Here is a 22,729-nt window from a genome sequence, read left to right as displayed (position 1 = left end):
TTTTAGATTGTGTTATCAGAGCTTGCATTAGAGCAGGAACCAAGCACTAGTGATTGTCACACAGAGAGATGTAACGTGACTAAACTGCCCTGTCTATAATCGGCCTGCATTTGCCAGTGAAGAAAATACATACTCCGTTGTAACATAATGTCAGAAACTGAACTAGGAGAGAATGGCTAAAGCTGAACAAAGTCTCCGGCACTCACCCTCCCGCTGTTTGATAACTTGATACAGTAACTTTAGTTTTCCTTTGGCAGTAATTGTAACTGCGAAGTGCATCCAATGCTCTGCACGAGAATTTGAGAAGCATTATGGATGCAATAACAAGTGGGAAACAGTAAAAAGAATGAGGGATAATTTGAAGGACTGGTGAGTGAACAACTCCGTGCAAGTTTATTCTTTTGTGGAGCTCCTTTTTCCCCCTTCTCACCATAAAGTCACTTCTGAAAGCATAATACTGGTGCAATCAAATGGCAGAGATGAAATGGAGAAAAGAGCACTCAGGGTCTTTCAAGTGTTAATGAAGATTAGTTTTTGTATTTCATTTTCTAATGACTAAAGAGGTATAGCAAAAAATTATCTGCCATCCTTAACAAATGACTTGCAGCTTAGAAGACTTGATTTTTTTCAATACTCTGTACATCTTTAGAATTAGAAAAAATTCTGTTTTTAAGGCAGAACACAGGTCTACAGTCTATGTTTAAAAACACATTAAATTTGAATTAAAATACCTAGTCACAGGACTATCCTCAAAATTTCAATTCAAAATAATGGTTAAATTCACCAGTGATATGTTTCTGGGTCTGAAGCTGCAGTATGTGCAGAGGGTTGATCCAACTAGAAGCAGTTGCTAATGAAATTGACATGTTGAAGGAGCCCCAAGTAATGCTGAAATATGGCCATAAATCACCTTGATTGCTCCTAATTTGCCCACAAGGGATGTGGAAGTAGGCCACCTGTATGAACTGGCAGCTGCCCTCCATGACAATCACAACAGCTCCACAACTTGTTTCCTTTTTAAAGATGAGAGCAGCAATTTTCACCCTATGCCCCATCTTAATTTCTGGAATACTCCAAAAGAGAGAAACAACATTCTGATACTTTTATGATTAAACATAGGAAGAGTTCACCTTGTTGATCCTATTAAGAGAAGTAGTAGTTCATAAAAATCCCTACTCCTAGCCAGCACTTTCAAACAAGGTTTTAGTTTTATTTATAAGGTTTTAAGTAAGAGCTTTAGAAATTGTTTGGAAGACCACAACTGCTTTTGAGAAAAGGGGAAAGCAGAAAGCAACTTAAAGCTGCACTATTAGAATGAAGGAAGCTAAGAGTAGTGAAGAAATAACATTTCTATGATAAAGTCATTATTCTATAAATTAAAAAAAAAGAAACAAGAAAGCATAAAAAAACAAATTTCAAAGTTTCAGTTCTGATGTACATGCCTGTGCTGTTTTGTATTTTGCAATGCAACACTAAAAGTTATGATTTTTTTTTTGAGAAGGAACAAGCTAACTTTTTGCATTTATTTTTCATTTGCTTATTTTTTGAGCTCAGCTTATGTAGCTCTTTATGAGTTTTTGATTTTCGGTCTATGAATGAGAACTAGAATCTTACTCTGATTTGCATTTTGAAAATTAGTCTCTAATATAAATTAATGGCAACCTTTACAGAGTTTGTACTTTTGTCAGATCTGATTTTAAAACCACATGTGAATCTCTATTATGGCCGTGAGCATAAAAGTAATTTTTATGATGACAGGCTGGCCTCATCTTTATGTTACTTGAGATCATTTTTGTCATCTGTTGGAACTCCTTTTTGGGTAGTGATAAAGTTTGTCTCTTTAAACATTAATACAGCTGTGGAAAGCAGCAATTTCCATAAAAATGCAGTCAATGAAGTATTATGGCAGTCCTAAATTTACATTAGTTTATAATATGTGATTCATGAAAATTTCTTGCTTCTGTGATGTTTAGATGCTCTGGATATTGTCTGTTAAAATAACAATAAAGTCCTATAATTTTGAGGAGAAATTGAGTGTAAAAAAAAGCAAAATAATAAATTCCAGGATTGTCTTAATTATTTGCTTTTTAAAAGTACATTTATTAGAGTACCATTTTCACACAAAAGCAGAACACTTCTAGAGTGCACATACACATATGTAAGTAAACACAGATGTAAATATATATATATATATATATGTGTGTGGGGGTGTATTGGTGTAGGTATATGTCTAGACTATTAAGTAGGACCAATCAAGAGATTTTGCTATTGTCTCTAGGCTCTTCATTTACCCTCAAAAGTGTTCAAATGCCTTAAGTATAGTGCGTCAAATGATTCAAAGGCAAAAGTATTCTGCTAAAGTCTGTTGGATTTTCACTATGTCTTCAAATCAATTGGAAGTTCATTGGTGATTTCGTGCAAGACTCCTCTCACACTAAATGATAATGGGGACAATCTCATTTGGACATATCTTACAGATGGACATGTTTCTAGTTGAAGAAAATTAAAGGTGCTGACTACAAGTTACTTGCTTGGGAAATACTCTTAAAAATGCCTGAGCCAACTTGAAAATGCTTAGACAACATGGTGATTAAGACTCAGTGAAAATTCATTTGACATATTCATTTAAATACTCTGTTTATTTTCCCACGGTAGACACACCTTCCTGATAGCCAAGGTGTTTTTTAAAATTGTTGTCATAAAGTCAGTAAGTATCAGTCTTCTGGACCATGAGATATAATATTATTTTTTAACTTTCCTCTCTCCTAAAACACATCTATGAACTAAAAAGGTGGCTTCCCTTTAGGCGTGTGGTAATTTCTTTTCACGACTGTCACATATTTTGACTTTATGGCGAAATAAACCTTTCAAAATTTTTAACTGTGTACACAACCTAATTTATCACAGGTAATTTATCATTGGTCTTGGAATAGAATGAAGTAACTGTTATTGAGCTGGCTTTCTGGCAGGAAGCGTTGATGAGAATTTGGAGTTTATTGGCAGTTAAATGTAAGATATTCTCATATATACATACTTTGGGGACATTAAGTTAGATTGTATTGTTCTGGTTTGGTGCTGGAGGTTGTTTACTTTCAATCTCCAATTAGGTGTGAGCAATGTATTTTGAATATTAAGATATGAAAAACGTTTCTAAGGAATAAAATTGATACTTCTACAGATCTTAGTCATTCTGGATCTTAATTTTACAGTGTTACGCATCTATGAGTTTGTAGGAAAAAGTTTTTCTGGAAAGTGTTCTGAGGCATCTGGTAAGGTAGTACAAAATTAAGTAATGTGAGCATCAGTATTTCTGTCATTGTGGAAACTTGAAGATGTACATTTTGCATGGTATTGAGAAAAATACATGAGAAATGCTGTAACCTATTTGTTCCCATGCTTACTAAAAGATGAGTAACCATGGGAATAACATCAAGCGTTTTTCAAATAAGCAGAAGTCAGACAAGAGAGTCCACGATAACAGTTTCCTTACCTTCATCTTCCTGACTCTCTGAAGTTTATGTATGGTACAGAAAATTTCCAAAATTGCTACAAGATTGGTAAGCAGGAAAAATGCTGCTTTATAGCAGAATTCAAGCTGAAGTATTACTTGAGCTAAGAAAAGCACACATCTAACTGCCATTCCTATAGTTCGTCTTCTGTGTTGCTATAAACTTGAAATCAATTATCATACCTATATTAATGACTTAATTGAAAAAAATCATATTTAAGTAATATATAAAAACATACGTATCTATTGTGTGTGTATATGTATATATCTATATATAGGCACATTTTAAGTGAGACATTTTCTTATTTAATAATACTGTATCCATTATGGACAGATACTGTATAATATCTGTTAAGGTGAATAATGGACTTCTTGGGGGCCGGTAATGTTCTTTTTCTATGTTTTCTACTCTTAGGCTGCTGGAATTCTGCAGCTAAATAATTTTTAATTGAAATGGTATTAATCATCCAGATTTACATGAGGCAAAGCTTTAACTTCCCAGTAAACATACTAACATTGAAAATTAGGGTGGAGTGAATTAGCTCACAGAAAGAGGTATACAGGATAAATGAAGATTTTGGAATCTAGACCTTTGTTTTGTGAGAGATTTATCTGTTTGATAAGACTACTATCTCTTTTGAAGACTGAAAATTATGTCAAAACATCTTTATGTGTGTTCTCTCTGTGTGATGATTAGTTAATTTTCATTATTTTGGAAAATAATTTTTTTTTTTTTAATCAGCCCAATATGATCTGTAGTGTTTTATTTATATGTTTTAGAGATTCTTAGAAGTTATGCAGAAATCTGGTAGGGAAAAATAAACAAACCAAACCAAACTAATGGAAACAACCCTCTCTATATTTTAGTTTCAAAATAGGGGCTTGCAGATGTTAGTGTGATTTTAAAAAAAATCCTCAGCTTTACACTCAGCTGTATAATGTTAGCAACTAAGGTATATACTCAGGCATTCAGAAAGCTGTCTTTTTTTAATAAACAACTGAAAATATTCTGCATTTAATAGATTAGATTAAGTAAGTATCGCAGATGGGCTTTAATTTACCAAACAATAATATTTTTTAAAAAATATACTTCTCAATATAATTTGAAAAATCTGTTTTATGGCTACATATAAAAAATCTCAAACACATTTACCTTTTATTTAGTTGATTGTTATTCCTGACTTAGATCTGTGTAACCAGCCTTCCCATCCAACTACAAAACCAACATTTGAGAAATCCCATTCTCAAAAATTGTTTAGATGAAGAAAATAGGTTTTTTCAGACACTTAAAGGGTTTTTTTAAGACACCTAAAAGTGCACATAAAGGAACATAATTACATGGCTTCAGAAAAGAACTCTGTGCATTAGCTTGATATAAGCAGTGACACTAACGTTAACACTTTTGATGCATAATCTGTCCAATACCAAATTGTTTATTTAATGTCTGACATATTTTAGTTGTAATGAAGGCTATAACACACATGTGCCTCTGTTTGACATGTTCCTTCTGAAAAAGACACAGGGGTTCTTAATATTGGTACTGTTAATTATGCCAGCTATTCCAGTCCTTAGTACCAGCAGTTCACTTGCTGCAGGCTCCACTACGGTCCCATAAATGTGAGAAGGCTCTCACTGCGAGTCTTATTCTGTAGCATGTCTTGAAACTAGGAAAACTATTTGGTTGGTAGCTTCAAAGGCTCATGGGGGAATAAATTAGGGGCCTATAAACAGGCATTGTGCATAGGAATTCCATTTACTGTGGCTCTGAAAACAGGTTGCACACGGTTGTGAATAGAAACATGTTTATATCAAAGGATGTATAGAAGGGTGTATGCTGGTATCCAGAGGTTTACACACTGGCTGAAGCAACATGCTGTTTCAGAATGTAAATGATAATTTTGGTTTTCAGATGTGAAGCCATGAAAGATGAAAGGATTTAACATGCAGTCAGAGGGACAGATCTCTAATCAGGCAGATCCTATCCCACTGTATTTCCCTGCAGTGTAAGCAAAAGTGATGATCTGTAGAATCCTGGAGCATTATGCTTCTGTTCACAGATTTTGGCTGGTGTAGCTGAAAATCTAGTGAAATAAAAGTAAGGAAAATTGATGCATCAAAAATACTTAATGTAGGTATGAGAGAGGAACTTTTAATGCTAGCTTCAAGCTCTAATTTAAAAATGCACAGGTCTCTGGGGGAGGGGGTGTTTATTGTTTTGGGGGTTTTTGTCTTTTTTTCATTTTGTTTTGCTTTCAATGTACACGGATAATGAGAAATAATGAATTTGTTGCCATAATGTATCCAGGCAAGCAGTTTTGCAATCAGTCTTTTCAAAGAGATAGAAAGGGGTGGTACATTTAACATAACCCAGGTCTGAACATTCCACTTGGCAAGATGTCTGTCATTCCAAGGCTATTCAAATGGACATTCCAATGTCCATTGCTGCAGTAGCTGAACTTATTAGGACAGATCTACGGAGTATAGCTGTTCTACTCTTCTATGAAATAATAGAAAATTGAATTTAAATGAGTTTTTAATCAGCTAAAAACTGCGTCGCCAAAATTTAGACCGATTAGTTGACAAATCCTAAAGTCCCATATAGTGCTGTAAAAGTCACCCATCCTGCTTACTAATTGCTGCATTTGAACTTCTGGCACCTTCTTTCTTCCTATGAAAAATATTTTAGAACAGAACACTGTGAAAGTTCAGCAGGTGGAGGTCTGAGGGAGCTAGAGGCCACAGACTGGCAGTGAGTTGACAGTGGCTCAGTTCTCACAGGACAGAAATAAAAAATTGTTTATACCTTCCCGTATTAGCAGCAAACACTAGTTACTTTACTTGCTGACAGCACTTATACAAAACCCCAATTTCTGGTAGCACCAAGAGTCAGCTGTTACTCATGGCAGGTGACTCAATGGTTCTGGTTTTCCCAATGTGCTGCCCCAGATTTGTGGTGTCTTAATAAGAAATCAAACTTGTCCCTATCTCAAAAGAAAAAATAAGGAAGAAAGTGGGGAATCCTGTTTAGGTTAGAAGGATTTTGTAGCTGAAGAAAAATGGATATGACAAGGGATTATTTAGCTGAAGTTAGACACTGCTAGATGGAAGAGTCTCACCTGCTTTTACCTGCTGTATTTTTCCAATTCCTTCCACTTCCCTAACTCTAGCTCTAGCATCTAACCTCATGCTATCTGAATCAGGGAACAGAAGTAGTAGAAAGGAAATATTGATTTTGAATTATCCATCTTTATGATGATTTATCTCCTTAAACTTTCTTCTTCTGGGTTCAGAGCATAGTGGCAAAAACATAAGAGACCACACCTGGGAGGGAACTGAGAGACCAAAAAGGAGAAAAAGAGTGCCATTCCTTTTTCTGTAGCTTGAGATCTCATCTGCAATGTTAAAATGTTCTGTAAACTTTAAATTTGTGAATTATTTGAAATCTTCACAAAGGTGTTACAGTGTTTTCTATCCAGGCTTCTGTAAAGCCTTTGACATGGTCCCCCACAGCATTCTTTTCTCCAAATTGCAGAGAGATGGATTTTATTAGTGGACTGTTAGGTCCATAATGGAATGGTTGGACAGACACATCCAGTGTGTAGCTGTCAATGCCTCAGTGCTCCAATGGACATCAGTTACAAGCAATGTCCCTCTGGAGTTTTTACTGGGACCAGTGTCATTTAGTGTCTTAATTAATGACATAGACCAAGGGTTCAAGGGTAGCCTCAGAAAACTTGTAGATGACTCCAAGTGAGTAATGTGACTGACACATCTGAGGGACAGGATGCCATCCAGAGGGATCTGGACAAGCTTGAGAATGGCTCCCACGAGAATCTGAGGAGGATTAACAAGACTAAATGCAAGTGGTTGTGCCTGGATCAGGGCAATGCCCACTATCAACACAGGCTGAGGCATGAACAGATTGAGCAGCGCTGCCGAGAAAGACCTGAGGGTGCTCGTGGATGAGAGATTGGACATGACCCAGCAATGCGCATTCTCAGAAAGCCAAACATGTTCTGGTCTGCAGCAAAAGCATCCTGGCCAGCAGGATGAGAGACCACCTGGAATGGTGCATGGGGAATCTCTGGAATCCCAGAGCAGGAACAATATTGACCTGTTGGAGCAAGTCCAGAGCAGGCCATGAAAAAGATTAGAGCTATGGAGCACATTTCCAGTGGGGCAAGGCTGAGACAATTGGAGCTGTTCAGCCTGGAGAAGAGAAGGCTTCAGGGCTACCTGATTGCAGCCTTCCAGTACTTGGAGGAACCCAATAAGAAAGAGGGGGAGAAACTATTCACAAGAGTCTGTAGTGACAGGAAAAGGGGGAACTGTATTTAACTAAAAAGGCTAGGTTTAGATTGCATATTAGGTAGAAATTCTTTAGTTTGAGGATGGTGAGGAACTGAAACAGGATGCCCAGAGGAGCCACCTCATTCTTGGAAGCATTCAAGGCTGGATTGGATGGAGGTCTGAGCAACTTGGTCTAGTGGAAAGGGGCCTAGATACCTTTAGGGTCCCTTCCAACCCAAGCTGATCTATGATTCCATGAAATACACAATACATGCATATCAGTTTTAGATGTGATTACTTGTATTTTATTTTAGGTGTTTATTTTATCTTCAGTTCGAAACAAAGAATATTAGTGGTTTTAAATGGATATTTAAATTTTACAGAAATTATACACATTGACTGTGGAATGAACAACATGCAGGAAAATCCTGACACTTCTGTAACACCCAGCTTGAAATCAGCAGAGCTGTACAAAATCAAAATAACCTGCTTACAGAACCAGAGCTGTAATAAGTTCCTTGCAGACATCCTTTTTGCTAGGAAGATGCTGTCCATATTATATAGATAGATAAATGTGTAGACAATGAATAGAAGAATTAATCATAATCAAAATAAGATTCTTTTGGTGTTCTAGTGGTTTTCTTTTGAACATTAGAATGATGAAGTTTTAAAGAAACCATTCAGAAAACTCTTTTAGAATTCTGCCTCATGCCAAATGCAAAATATTTTTAATTCTATTTACACTCCTAATAAAAATACTATACATGTCCTTAACAGACTTCATGCCCAAAAGTGAAAGAAAAAAATTAAAATAGTCCAAAATTCTTTGACAATATCCTGGAAAGATTTATGATTTTGACTTCTTAATAAAAAGAGGATTTTGATTTTTTACCTTGATGGCTTAAGAAAATGTTGCTAGACATTGAACTCTTATTTTCCATATTTTTTGTTTAATTCATAACAAATAAATTTTATTGCATGAAAATAAGAAAGAACTTAAATTAGGATAAAAATTCTGCATTTAAAAAATATTCTGGCGTTTACAAAGGTTTTGAAATTCTTAAGTTACAGTAGCTAATGCAAAAAGAAAAATTGAAAATATTCTAGTTACAGATTTTCTGCCATCATGCTTAGTTTGACTAAAAGGAATTCTGAACCTATCTTGTAAAATATGGAGTTGTGGATGAAATATTTATTTGAAATATATCTTTCTCCTAAAGCTAACTCAATAATTCATTTTAAAATAGAGTGCACATTACAATTAGAATTCTGAAGTTTTGCAAGTTGGCAAACTAGTTTTTTAAGCTTGTGTCAAAGTCAAAACAGTCATTCTTAGCTTCTTTTTATAAACATCTGAAACCAGGGAAAATATGCAAAAGAGAAAATATAAATATTTCCTGCTGAAACTTGAAAGATGAGAGCTGTTTCCCTTTAGTTGTTTTTACACATCTGTAGATTAATGGTTACTGACATAAGCAAAGTCAAAAATAGAAAATGTGATGGTTACTGCATTTGGTTCATTTTCTTCCTTTCCTCTTTATTTTTTTTTTTTTAATTTTTTTTAACCATAAGGCCTACTTGTCCTTCTAAGAGCTTCCTATACAAAAGAACAAACTGTCCTTGAGAAATGCACTTGAGATTATGTGATGCTGAAAACATGGTGCAACTAAAAATAATATCAGAATGGAGCACAGTCTTACTTAAATGAAGTAGTAGTTATGCTGATTATATATTCCCAAGAGATACTATAGAAATATTGAACAATGATAATGGAACTTCAAAGAGAATCATTGAGAATCATTGTATAATTGGTGTTTCAGGATGTACCACTCAACAGCAGAGTAATAACAATGGTAATGTTAATACATATTACCCAGTGGGTTTTACTGCATGCTCATCTCGCTTTTTATTCATGTGTATGTCTTTTAGATATGTATTTTATTTATATCTTTTTCTTAGAATAGCTGTTCAATTCAAGGAATGTTTAGTCTTGCTATAATCTTCTACACCTTAGTTGAAAATGGCCATATTTAAATTTCATACATAACATTCTTTTAACAAACCCCACTGACCAGATAAAGAAAAAAATTTGTATTCTGTTTTTTTTCAATAAAAGTCATATAATGGAAAAAAATTGTATGCTCTAAATTTAACCATTTAAAATATGCTGTGCTGTGTAGAAATCCTCCTGTGTAGAAATCTTAAAAAATATGTTAGGTGTCTTTGGTTAGAACTATAAATTTAGAAAGTAGCATTTTAAAGAAATGACTGGTAAACTAAATTAGGCATTGTCCCTTTTATAAATAGAATAAACGCAAAGATTAAAAATTTGTTGTGAAATATTCATCAGTAGCATGCTAAAGAAGCTTAATGAGGTAAAAGTGGTAAGCCTTACTCATTAAAATTAGCAAGGCAGGTACAGAGGGATGTAATAATATTGACCTGGGTGACAAAAGGGATTAAATATATAGGACATTTCATTGCTAACTTCCCTTTTCAAAAAGTTCCTAATAATTTTACTTGTAGCCTGAGAAAAATCTTTATTTAACTTCTCTGAAGTTTTTGGGGATTTGGATAGGTAGTTCAGACTAGGTCATGCTTGAAATCCACCAATTCTTCATTGAGACTTGGGCATTCCATTATTTTAAAATGTTCAACCTCTTTTTAAAATTCTATCCTTTTTTAATGTTTTGATTAACCTTTATGGGTCTTCCTAGCCTCTTTTTCTAATTTTTAGAAATTATATTTTATTTAATCAATTTACTAAATCTAACAGGATTGACAGGATTCTTTCAGTCCACTCTAGTATTGTTCAAAAATATAGCTACAGCAGTTATTATACTTTAGCACTTCAGTACAGCAAATGATTTTAATGAGAAATTCCATGTTATTGAGTTTCAGAATGTTTTAAACTAACTTTCTCATTCAACTTTTGAAGTCAATATCAATTTAACATGATCGTTTCCATAAAATTCATCTGAAATGACTCTGCAGTCAGCTCACTTCAGTGGTTTTGATTACTCCCAGTACTAACTTTGCTACACAGCATTTTAGGTTTACCCATAACACTGTTGGATTGGATCCTATTTAGGCATAGCAGGGCTAATTTATATCTAACTTGATGGCTGCACAAACAAGTGCACAAATAAGCATTCATATTTCCCCAGGGCTTGAGTAGGTTGTGCCGAAAATCCACGTTATGCTTTCACTCTTCTTACTATCACACTAGTTAAACATGACTGCAGTTTGCTTATTGGTTCTGAAAATCACACATTCTGTCAGAGGTGTTGACTTACCATTTTCCCTTGTGTGCTCCAGACATAGTTATTCCAAGAAACAGTCAGTAACACACTGAGAAGTACATGGTATGATTGCAATTTGAATAACAGATATACACGCAGCTGGAAACATTGCTAGAGATGATTCCTCTTCAATTTCTCAATCTTAGTGACATTTTCCTGGGCTTTCATAAATACCTGCTGTCATATTTGTTGAACTTGGCAAACATTATAAATGTAATAGTTAGGAAAAAAAAAATGGTTTGAGACAGAAAATTGGGAAGAGATAAAAAGTTGAAAAAAACTGGGATTTTCCTGCAGATTTTTGTGACTGCTTTCCATGAGTGTATCTATTTCTTATGGTGTTTATAGTATAAGCATAAAGAGATTTCCAGTCAGAAAACTTCATTGATTAGGTATGCAAGAATCTTTATATACAGTCTAAAAATATCCCTCATAATCTCAAGTGTTTATGTGGGTACTGCAGGAATACTTTGACTTTTTTATTTCAGTTAGTCTGAATAAAGGTGATCACTCTCTTCTGTAGATTCTTGGTTAAATTATATTATTCTTATTTTCATCCATTTGTTATAGAAGAAAATAGAGAATAAAAAGGCATGCAATTTTTTATTCTAGAACCTTCTGGTTTTTTTAAATGATATTTCTTTCTTTCTTTCTTTCTTTCTTTCTTTCTTTCTTTCTTTCTTTCTTTCTTTCTTTCTTTCTTTCTTTCCTTCCTTCTTTCCTTCTTTCCTTCTTTCCTTCTTTCCTTCTTTCTCTCTCTTTCTCTCATTCTCTCTTCCTTTCTTTCCTTTCTTTCCCTCATCATATTAACATTATTTGTTCTCACTTTTTTGAGATGTACTACTTTCACAGCAGTAATAGCCCTAATATGTATTGCTCAATCAATAATTTTTCTTTTTGCTCTTACTTCATGATATGGCAGCCAGGAGGGCCAACATGTCAGGAAGTGCATGAGGCACAGCATCACTGGCTGGGGAAGGGAAGGTTTCGGGAAGGTTTCGGGAAGGGAAGGTTTCGGGAAGGGAAGGTTTCGGGAAGGGAAGGTTTCGGGAAGGTTTCGGGAAGGTTTCGGGAAGGGAAGGGAAGGGAAGGGAAGGGAAGGGAAGGGAAGGGAAGGGAAGGGAAGGGAAGGGAAGGGAAGGGAAGGGAAGGGAAGGGAAGGGAAGGGAAGGGAAGGGAAGGGAAGGGAAGGGAAGGGAAGGGAAGGGAAGGGAAGGGAAGGGAAGGGAAGGGAAGGTTTCGGGAAGGGAAGGGAAGGTTTCGGGAAGGGAAGGGAAGGTTTCGGGAAGGGAAGGGAAGGTTTCGGGAAGGGAAGGGAAGGGAAGGGAAGGGAAGGGAAGGGAAGGGAAGGGAAGGGAAGGGAAGGGAAGGGAAGGGAAGGGAAGGGAAGGGAAGGGAAGGGAAGGGAAGGGAAGGGAAGGGAAGGGAAGGGAAGGGAAGGGAAGGGAAGGGAAGGGAAGGGAAGGGAAGGGAAGGGAAGGGAAGGGAAGGGAAGGTTTCGGGAAGGGAAGGTTTCGGGAAGGGAAGGGAAGGGAAGGTTTCGGGAAGGGAAGGGAAGGGAAGGGAAGGGAAGGGAAGGGAAGGGAAGGGAAGGGAAGGGAAGGGAAGGGAAGGGAAGGGAAGGGAAGGGAAGGGAAGGGAAGGGAAGGGAAGGGAAGGGAAGGGAAGGGAAGGGAAGGGAAGGGAAGGGAAGGGAAGGGAAGGGAAGGGAAGGGAAGGTTTCGGGAAGGGAAGGGAAGGGAAGGGAAGGGAAGGGAAGGGAAGGGAAGGGAAGGGAAGGGAAGGGAAGGGAAGGGAAGGGAAGGGAAGGGAAGGGAAGGGAAGGGAAGGGAAGGGAAGGGAAGGGAAGGGAAGGGAAGGGAAGGGAAGGGAAGGGAAGGGAAGGGAAGGGAAGGGAAGGGAAGGGAAGGGAAGGGAAGGGAAGGGAAGGGAAGGGAAGGGAAGGGAAGGGAAGGGAAGGGAAGGGAAGGGAAGGGAAGGGAAGGGAAGGGAAGGGAGAAAGTGAGAAAAAAAAAGAGAAGAAAGCAAGAAAGAAAGCAAGAAAGAAAGCAAGAAAGAAAGGAAAGAAAGAAAGAAAGAAAGAAAGAAAGAAAGAAAGAAAGAAAGAAAGAAAGAAAGAAAGAGAGAGAGAGAAATGGTGTCTATTAGAGAGCATCCAAATGAGGGCAACAAAGACGGAGAAGGGCCTTGAGGGAAAGCTACTTGAGGAAAGGCTGAACCCACTGGTTCTGCTCAGCCTGGACAGGAGGAGACTGAGAAGACCCATTGCAGTTACATCTTCCTTATGAGAGGAAGAGAAGGGGCCGACACTGATCTCTTCTCTGTGGTTACCAGGAACAAGACCTGAGGGAGTGGTCTGAAGTTGTGTCAGGGGAGGTTTTGTTTCAATATTAGAAAAAGGTTCTTCACCCAGAGGGTGGTTGGCCACTGGAGCAGGCTCCCCAGGGAAGTGGCCACAGCCACTGAAAGAGCTCAAGAAGCATTTGGGCAATGCTTTTAGGCACAAGTTGTTCTTGGGGTGTCCTGCTCTGGGCCAGGAGTTGGATTCCAATGACACTTGAGATTCTCTCCCAGTTTAGGAAAGTCTATTACACAGTGGTTCTATGTCTTGTTTTTCACAACACTCCAACCTCAAATTACACTTTAAATTCTACAGGAGAGAACTAGCTAAAAGATTTGGGCTTACTGCTTTTACAACCTTAATTTTAGACTTTTATTTAAGTTGTTTTTTTAAAAAAAAATGTACAAAAGGTACTCCAACTAGAAATATATATATGTGCATAATCTTATTTACATCTGTATGTACATCCTGACTCTTTAATTAGCATTCCTATGACTAAAATTCAGAAATATAGAATATCTATTTTTAGAATGGACTGGTCTGGAATTGTTCTTGTTCTGGGTTCTTGCTCTATTCCACTTAAAAAAAAAAATTACAAAACTACTTCTATTCATTCAAATTCAAATGCTAAAAATTCCCTTTCCAGTGGTTTTTATGTTCCTTAATGCCAATTAATTGTCAACTAAGGACAGGAGAGACTAACTCACATCCTTTCTTTTGTCTTTGTATTTGAAGCCAAAGGACACTGTTTGCTGTTTATTCCTTTTTCCTAAGGAAAAAATACACAAACTCTTCTTCAAAGTAAAACTCACCTTTTGTTGTGTCTTTTATGGACCCTGCCTGAGCTTAAAGTACATTATGGTACTTATGCTGTCATCCTCCTCATCAAATATAAGCATTTCATATACTCAGTGTTTTTCAGGCAGTGCCAAAGCACTGGATCATTTTCACTTCTTTTTTATTCATGCCTCTCCATTGACTGTAATAAAGTTGGACTAAGTGATAATGTTAAACATGAACATAATTTTTTTCCTATCTATTCCCATAGAGTTCCTTCCTTACAAATATATTTCAAATTAAATATGACAGGTGATCTGCCAACCTTTTTCTTTCAGTGATTATCCACAAAGTAAATTTTGAATGGAAAGAATTATCCTATTTTCCATATATCTTTAAAAGAAGCGTGCTTGGGCTCTTCACATTACACATGGTAGTGTATTTGCTCCTTTATCATGCTTACAAAATATTATTTTATTATAATAAAATATTTTATAAGTACATTATACATTATTTTATTTTTATAAAATAAATAGAAACAATATTTATACTCTAATGTTTATAAAATAATTTTTTATTCAGTTATACTTCTTGTACTGCTCTCAGAGATATTAGCTTCTGTGAATTATTTTGTGAAGATGCATATTAATCACAAGATTATTTTATAGGTATTTTATTGTATCTCTTAACAATGCCATCATCCACGACTGATTTTGCAAACCATTACAGTAAATCATGAAATGTAAATAACTCTTGAGAATTTTTCTGTTGGTTGTTTCCCATAGCCTAGGGATTTTGTGTTTACTTATCTTATGAGAGACACTGTCCCTGCTGTATAAAAGTGAAACACTTAGGTAATCATGATAACTTCTGATGAATGTGTGTTGGTGGATATTATCTATCACTTTATATATTTTAACAAAACCCACAGATTTATTTTCCTGTTATGCTGTATTTCTCACATTTACTGTAACTCCACATTTTTACTTTTCATTTCAGCAGTTACAAATAGGTGTAAGTTTTTACCCATAAAGGCAAATATAATAATTTTATAAAATTTAAATATATTATTATATGTAATATTAAAAAGTCCATATTAAAACAAAGAATCAAACAAACAACCAACTTGTCAACAAGAAATATCCATACAGATAACAAAAACAAGGAAAAAAATTTAAAAATATATTTTTTCATCATTTTGATGTATTAATTGATTTACATACTTACACATTTAAAGTTGTTTCTGTCTAAAGGTACTGAAAGTTTTGGTAAATTAGACCTTAAAATACAAAGATGATACTCTTCATGCAAGTGATAGCATCAGCTGTGACAAAACTATGTAGTAACTGATGAGACAGCCATACATGCTGCAATTCTTGGTGGTTCCGGTGGGCTTGAAAGACTAAAGAGTAGCTTATAGCATGGAAAAAGGATTAAAAAGTGGATAAAGATGAAACAAATTATTAAAAGCAGAAATCAATTATTTATAGTACATTGCTGGCAACAGAAATTGTTCCATGGGTATTCAGAGCAGCCAGTGGCAAGTGCCTATAATAATAAATTACTTATAAGTTCCCAATCAGCCCAAATCTTTTTATATTTTACATAAGGAGTTTTTACCTACCAACTCCAGACATCTCCGGAATACTGGCGGTGTACATGTCCTTGGTGAATTTTGGTTCATTGTCATTGATATCGTGGATTTTAATGATAAATTCAGACTCTGGCTCCACTTGTCTTCCAGTTTTTCTGTCTATAGCCTTGGCACGTAGCACGTACAGGGACTTTTCTTCTCTGTCCAATTTCTTTGCAGCATGAATATCTCCTGTATTTTCATCTATAATGAACAGACTGCCAGCCCCATCTCCCGTTAATATGTATTTTAAATTTCCATCTCCTTTATCTTGGTCAGTGTGTAGCTTCAGAGAGGTAGAAAAGAAGAATTTTATAAATATATATCTATATATTGTTATTACAGATCAAATAATTCAGCACATATGAATAAGTCTGTACAATCTCAACTATAATTGGGGTCAGTAGTGGTTATCTTCAGTCAGTCTGTTGGAAAAATTGAAAATTTTAGGCTCAGTCATACACAAAAAATAGCTGCAAACAAACCCGTAAGGACAGAGGAGGATGTAGAGGATGTTGAAATACTATTTAAAAGAACAAATTTATTACAAAAAATTGTATTTCTTTGAACGGTCTGACCAGAAACTACCAGAATTCTCTTTTTAGAAAATGACAGGGACTGTTAAACTCCCAAATTTCTATTTGTAAAATAACTCTTGCCTTGTATTTACTGGTTATTGTTAAGGCAATCAGTTACTTTGAAACAAAAAAGAAGAAATGATTTTTAAGTATTAGAGATTCTGAACTTCCCAAAATCACCTCTAAATGTTCTGATTTAAGTAACTTATGTTTCTAGTTGTATTGTTTTTGTATTTTTTTTTTTTAAGGAACTTCTTACCTCTGTTGATTACTTCCTTCTTTATAGCTCTCTCCAGACAGAAGAAATATATTTCAAGAACACTAGGAGGTAAATGTTCAAAGCATAGAGAGGTCTTTAACAATCCTTTTCCTACTCAACCTCTTTGTAAGAGTTCAAAACTCTGTCCCTATGAACTTACAGACACTGGTTAATTTGCCATACAGTACCATTATGAAAAAGTGTGTAAAACCAAAATCAAAACAAGACATTGAAGCTGACCCAGACAATAGAAATTCTCACATAATGCCCTTCTTCAGGAATCTATTCTTCTTATTTCATTTACATGGCCATGTAGTTCATTTATATGAGCTTCTGCAGTAAATTTTCTTTATATAAATCCTTACAGTCACATCTTGCCACAAATTGGTGACTTGAATGCTTCTCAAGCATGGACAGAGAGAATCTTATCTTGGCATGTTTTCTATTTCTCTGAATAGAAAAATATATCAACAACCTGAGAAAATCTTGTTCAGTATCAATAATGGTATTACTCTAGAGAGTCACTAGAACAATGTTTATTTTTGCCACATCTTGCGTTGTTTCTGTATTCCTGTCAGTGTTTACCTCCATGTTTCATACCTGAGCCATTGAACATTTTTATTATTCTACCTGTATGAAGAATGATTGCAATAGATTTTTTCCAAATAATTCACTTTAATTTTCTTCTCTTTTAACACTAGTCACCAAATACTATCTGATACTGTTTTGGTCTTCCAGAAATAAGACTGGATGAGATAACCATCCAAGGTAGGTCATCTCTTAGCAAGTTTTAGTGCCTACTCTGTTCAGTGTCTATCTGTAATAAATACCCATGAAAATTATTAAGGATTGCCAGGTAATCTGCTAAACAGAGGTTCTATACAATAAAAGGAGCAGATGAATAGCAAGCTGTAGATAAATATTACGAGCTTGCCAAACTCATTTTGACTGCTCATATGAACAACTCTGCTGCTCATCACCCGAGGTCTACAACCTTCTGAAAGGGACAACAATAAGCAAGTGGTGGGAGCAGTGATCTTCTCTATGCTAACAAGTGGTTCCGATAAAAAACCATATCTGTCCCTTGCCATTCCTTTACCCATCTTCCTAACAATATACACACCCTCCAGAGGTTAGGTTCATTTATTTTATCCATCTGTTCAAACTATCTACAAAGACGTCAGGTAACTCAAAATTTGATAGGTATTTTAAGCTTCCTATTTGTCTCAAGTTTCTACCAAATGATAAACAGAACTTTCAAGCATGATAAAATTTTGACTAAAATATGATGGAATTCTAGGAATGAAGAGTTCTACCACCTATTGAAAATTTACTATTAGGAAGTACTAAAAAAATGCTTGCAAGCTATCGCTTATCCTAAATGTGACAATTTCTAATTCCTATGGATGTTTTGTTTTGCTCTTCACATTAGAGGAATCTTCATTTATCTTTGAAGCAATTTTGCAACACCATAGCTTGTGAAAAAGAAAAGAGACCATTTTCATATACAAGAATAAATTAAGTAAAATATTATCTGGCATCTTATAAAAATAAAATACTAGTGTAAAACAGAGCAATCAACCCATCTTCTTACTACTTAGATATATATATAAATACAAAATATGCTTTCAATTTCTGAGGCAGAGTAACTTCAAAAAACATTGTGAAGGTTTATGCAAAATTAGTATACTGATATATATATTCGTAAAGAGACACTGTAATGTAATTTTGAATAATCCATACTGTTTCTTGATGAATAGTAATCTTCTATGAAGCGCTTAAATATTTTGAATTTGTAATATGAAATACAATTCCAGCTTTTCAAATGTTAATTATTCTACTTAAAGTCTACAGAAAATTGCCTGCAGTAAATCACATGCAAAAATGTGGTGTGTTATAATAATCATGTCTTTTTATTGACTGAAACCAAGGAACAAGAACATGAGAATTTTCTAATTCCTGTTTCCAGTTACAGTAAATAAATTTACATACAAAATAGTTTGTGGAATTTTTTTCATGAGTAAATTGTTTAGGTGAAAAAGGCTCAGATGTTCAAACTGGAAAAATAATATTAATACATGTGATCTGAAGTAATCCTTGACTTCTGTCATTTCCCTCTACCTTTTACAGATTCAGGAGGTCTGGGAATGCCCACCAATCACAGAAAGCAAAATGTCATTCCTGTTATTTATTCTACATGACTTTTCTCTAATTGGATTTGGGTAGGTTAGAAAGCAAAACCTTCGCATGGGTGGAACACAAACTTTTCAAACATTTCCTTTCTCAAATCACAAATTAATCATTCTGCAAGTCAGAAATATGAAACACTTTGATAAATGAAAAAAACCCCATGACCAGCACCTCCCTCAATTCAAACCTACGAAGAAAAATCCAAATAAACCCCCCTCAAAGACTCCAAACAAAGGAAAATAATACATTAGATTCTTAATATGTATATATCATACATATTGACCACTGATAACAAATGCCATCCCCATTAATTCATTTGAAACACGTTGGAATGAAGACATAACCCAGATACACTGCTGAGAATCTGGATTTCTTAATGTTCCTTTACACACATTTCTCTCTTTGTAATCTTCTGTGTGATTGGCTAAAAAATTCTCAACATAAATTTGCCTGTGGGTCATCAGAGACAAAGATATTAGAAATGATCAGGGGAATGACAATCACCTATTTTTTAACAATGTATTTCTTATAAATATGGGCATACTTATAAATGGTCCTACAATTTTTTTTTTTTCTTTTTTTTTTACCTAGACAAAGTGTGCCTCTCAAATTAGCTTGTCTATCCAGTTTTGTGAACCGAATTTTTATGTGATGTGATAATTGAAATCTTGATATTCTCAAAAATCTTGACATAATTTTATGTGGATTGCTGTAACTCTATTTTTCAATGAAAAAATGAGTAAGCAAGCAGAGATTATCTCAGAGTTCTGTAGCATAATTCTATTTTCCCTAAATCAAGTACCTTGCTCCACTAGTTTACACTTCATCCTTATTTAGTACTCAATATTTATCAAAAAGGTTTTTATGGCACATAACTTCTTGGTTTTAGGCAGTATTTTTATTTGACTGGGCATTCTTAGTATGTCTGAGGCTAATTTATGACTTCTCTCAAAAGTGCTGTTATACACAGTAGACAAGATATCTGTATTCTTTGAAGTGAAAATGTATCTCAAATAGTTAAGTTCAGGAATTGGCATGGAATGTCAAAAAAAATATAGAGTAAAAAAAAAAAAGGAATATTACCTTAGAAAAGAGTTCCTTAAAGGTCCATGTTTCTTATTAATTCTGTTTTAATTTACTATATTTCCAGTAAACTGCTGCCACTCTCATTCTTAACTGTAATAGACAGTAACTATTTTCAAGTTAGGCAGACATATAATCAATGGAAGAGGAGAGAATCAATGGACACAGTTAACAAATTATATAGTGATAGGAATGCATTTACTGCACTGAGAAGCAAGAAATTGCCAGACTTCATTCAGATTTCATTTTATTTGCAGTTTTCTTCCGGACAACTATTGTAGCAGAAGAAAAGGAGAAAAAAAAAAAGGCAATAAGAGCTACTTATTACTAGCAATGGTTCTGAATAAATACAGTGAAAACACTTATTTGGTTGCCTACATTTAAAAAGGTATAATCTCCTTGGTAGAGAGGGGAAATTAAAGACAAAGACACTGGAAGAGGACAGACCCATGTTTAAGTCGAGGTAGGCACTCTGATAATGCTTACAAAATAGGAGGTTTACAGTGTGCCTCTGGATCTTGGTTTAGAGAAAGGTCTGTTACTAGAGATCTCTTACCTCCACTCTCTCCATCCATGCAGTTGTCTCCTGCAGAGGAATCCTGATATCTTGTGGTGTATTTGCCTGAAAATACTTTCTAGTAGGAGTGGAGAATTTTCTTTCCTTACCTTTAAAGTGAAGAAAATATGCTGGGGTGTTGTTGTGGGCAAACAAACTCTTTTGTGGCATTAAATTGGTTTATCTGCATATTTTAGGGAGACAAAGACAGGCTAATTTCCACATTGTCCTGGTGAAACTACTACCAGAACACAAATGAACATCCTCTTTAGGGGTATGTTGATGAATCAGGATTGCATGGCACAGCAAAGTTAGAGTACAGATGCACATGGAAGGGTGAAAATGTGCAGAGTTTTAAAGTCAGAAATATTGTAAAGGGGGGAGGAAGTGATCAGATGTTTCAAAAACTTGAAGCATTATATCAATAGCTCTATAGCTAGAACATTTTGGGGTTTGGTTGTAAAGTGCACAGACCTCCTGGCTCTGGGAAATGTGTTGAGAAATATTAATAGACTGTACATGGCATGAACTATCAACCTGAAAAATATTATTAACTGTCAGATTGAATATGATTCTTTGAAATATTCTTATATCTGTTTAAATTTAAAAACACTAAGTATTTTAGCAAGAAATGGGGAGGGATATGGAAGCTATTCAGGTGTGTCAGGTGTGTCCACAGTAACCCTTTCTAAAACTAGAGAAAAATTAAGAAAATTTCTCTATTTGTAGGGTTCTTCAAACATCTTCTAATCACAGTTTTAAGAAAAAGCTTCTGGCCTGAGGGGGGAAACATGCTTAGTAAAGGAAAATATGTGCATGTTTCTTCTACAAAGCCTTGTGTCTATTTAAATCAAATTTCTATTCATATATGGTGATTATATGATGCTATTTATTCTGAAACTGTGAAACAGAAAGAAATTGAGTTTTCTAAGTTATACCACTATGTATTAAAACGCAAATTGATTTGAGCCCAGGAATTTAACTGTAATTATCATTCTTAGCTTGCTCCAATTAAAGAAGGTTGTGTATAGAGAGGTGGGAAAGAAGACAGTATTGGTGAAAGAGGATAAGTATTACCTGAAACAAAATAATTTCATTCTAATCAAAAAATGAAAGTGGTGTGCTTGAAATAAGGGCAGCTATCATCTCAGCCAAACCTAAAATCTCACAGACAATGTATTGAGTGCTAGTGACAGGCAGGATATTAACCAGTGCCCCTACTGTATAATTTCAGACCTAAGTGAGATCCACAGCAGTTAGAATACAGCATCAACGGCAGCTCTGCCAATATTCTCTTTCATTAGCATTTTAAGTAATTAAAAACTCTAAAGACATCTTAATAGCTGCAGTAGTTCTTCAGTGTGGATTGAAGTAGCAGTACATGCATTGCTTTAATTTCCTATTTATGTGTGTTTAATCAAAAGTTTTATGTATGTGCTAAATGGCAATGTATTTACCTGACTTGAATTTATGACATCAGCACAAACTTCTTAATTAAACAACCAGACTCTCTGTGTGATGGTAACCTAAGTGACTGTATATTAAACAAGGCAAATGACATTTACTTTCCTTATCTTCTGCTTTCCAGCATCTGGTTCGTGTGTTCAGCTGTCTATTGTTAGCAATTCTCTAGAGAATGATATTGCAAAAAACACTGCTGACATCAGCTGCAGGTTCTGATTTTTACTAAATACTTAAGGGTAAATCTTGTTTCCATTCAGGAAGAGTTCAGCAGAATTCTCAGTAGTCTTTTGGTTTGAATGATACAAACACAACATGGGGAAACTCCATATATGTATTCTGCATACATAGGAAGGAATCCTGCATCCGCCTCCTTACCCTTCTTACCTTCTGTATCTCCTGTGCCCTTTATAAGTTGTAGTCAAACCTGCAAAAATGGTTGCATCCTTACTTCTGCACAAACTGGATTTCAGAGCAAGTATTTTTTTTTTCTCTCTACTCTCCAAATCAACAGCTGAGTTAAAGGTTTTCAGCCTGATGAAAAGAGCCAACTTTTTTTGCTATTATTTATGGCTTGCCATACACAGACATTTGTCTGTTCCATAACATAAAATACAGATTTACAGGAAGTGACTTCCGTCATCAATTGTGTCCATAGGTCAGAAATGATGACATCATAACACCAAGAACTGTCACTTTAATCAATCCCTGGAAAAGGTGGTAAATCCATCTTTATTTTAAAGGCTTCACA

General features: G+C 35.2%; 1 protein-coding gene across 5 annotated transcripts in view; it reads right to left on the bottom strand.

Moving 5' to 3' along the window:
* The window catches only part of CDH9 (cadherin 9), a 66,558-nt gene that overhangs the window by 30,169 nt on the left and 13,660 nt on the right, over window positions 1–22,729 (bottom strand). For all 5 annotated transcript variants that reach the window (XM_059851384.1, XM_059851567.1, XM_059851476.1 and 2 more), the window contains exon 2: window positions 15,843–16,137. In XM_059851384.1, coding sequence (XP_059707367.1) covers window positions 15,843–16,137 — 295 coding nt within the window. The remainder of the gene's footprint in view (window positions 1–15,842; window positions 16,138–22,729) is intronic.

This window comes from Haemorhous mexicanus, chromosome 1, assembly GCF_027477595.1.
Source record: "Haemorhous mexicanus isolate bHaeMex1 chromosome 1, bHaeMex1.pri, whole genome shotgun sequence".
NCBI classification, from domain to species: Eukaryota; Metazoa; Chordata; class Aves; order Passeriformes; family Fringillidae; genus Haemorhous; species Haemorhous mexicanus.
This window is presented reverse-complemented; position numbering and strand designations above follow the sequence as displayed.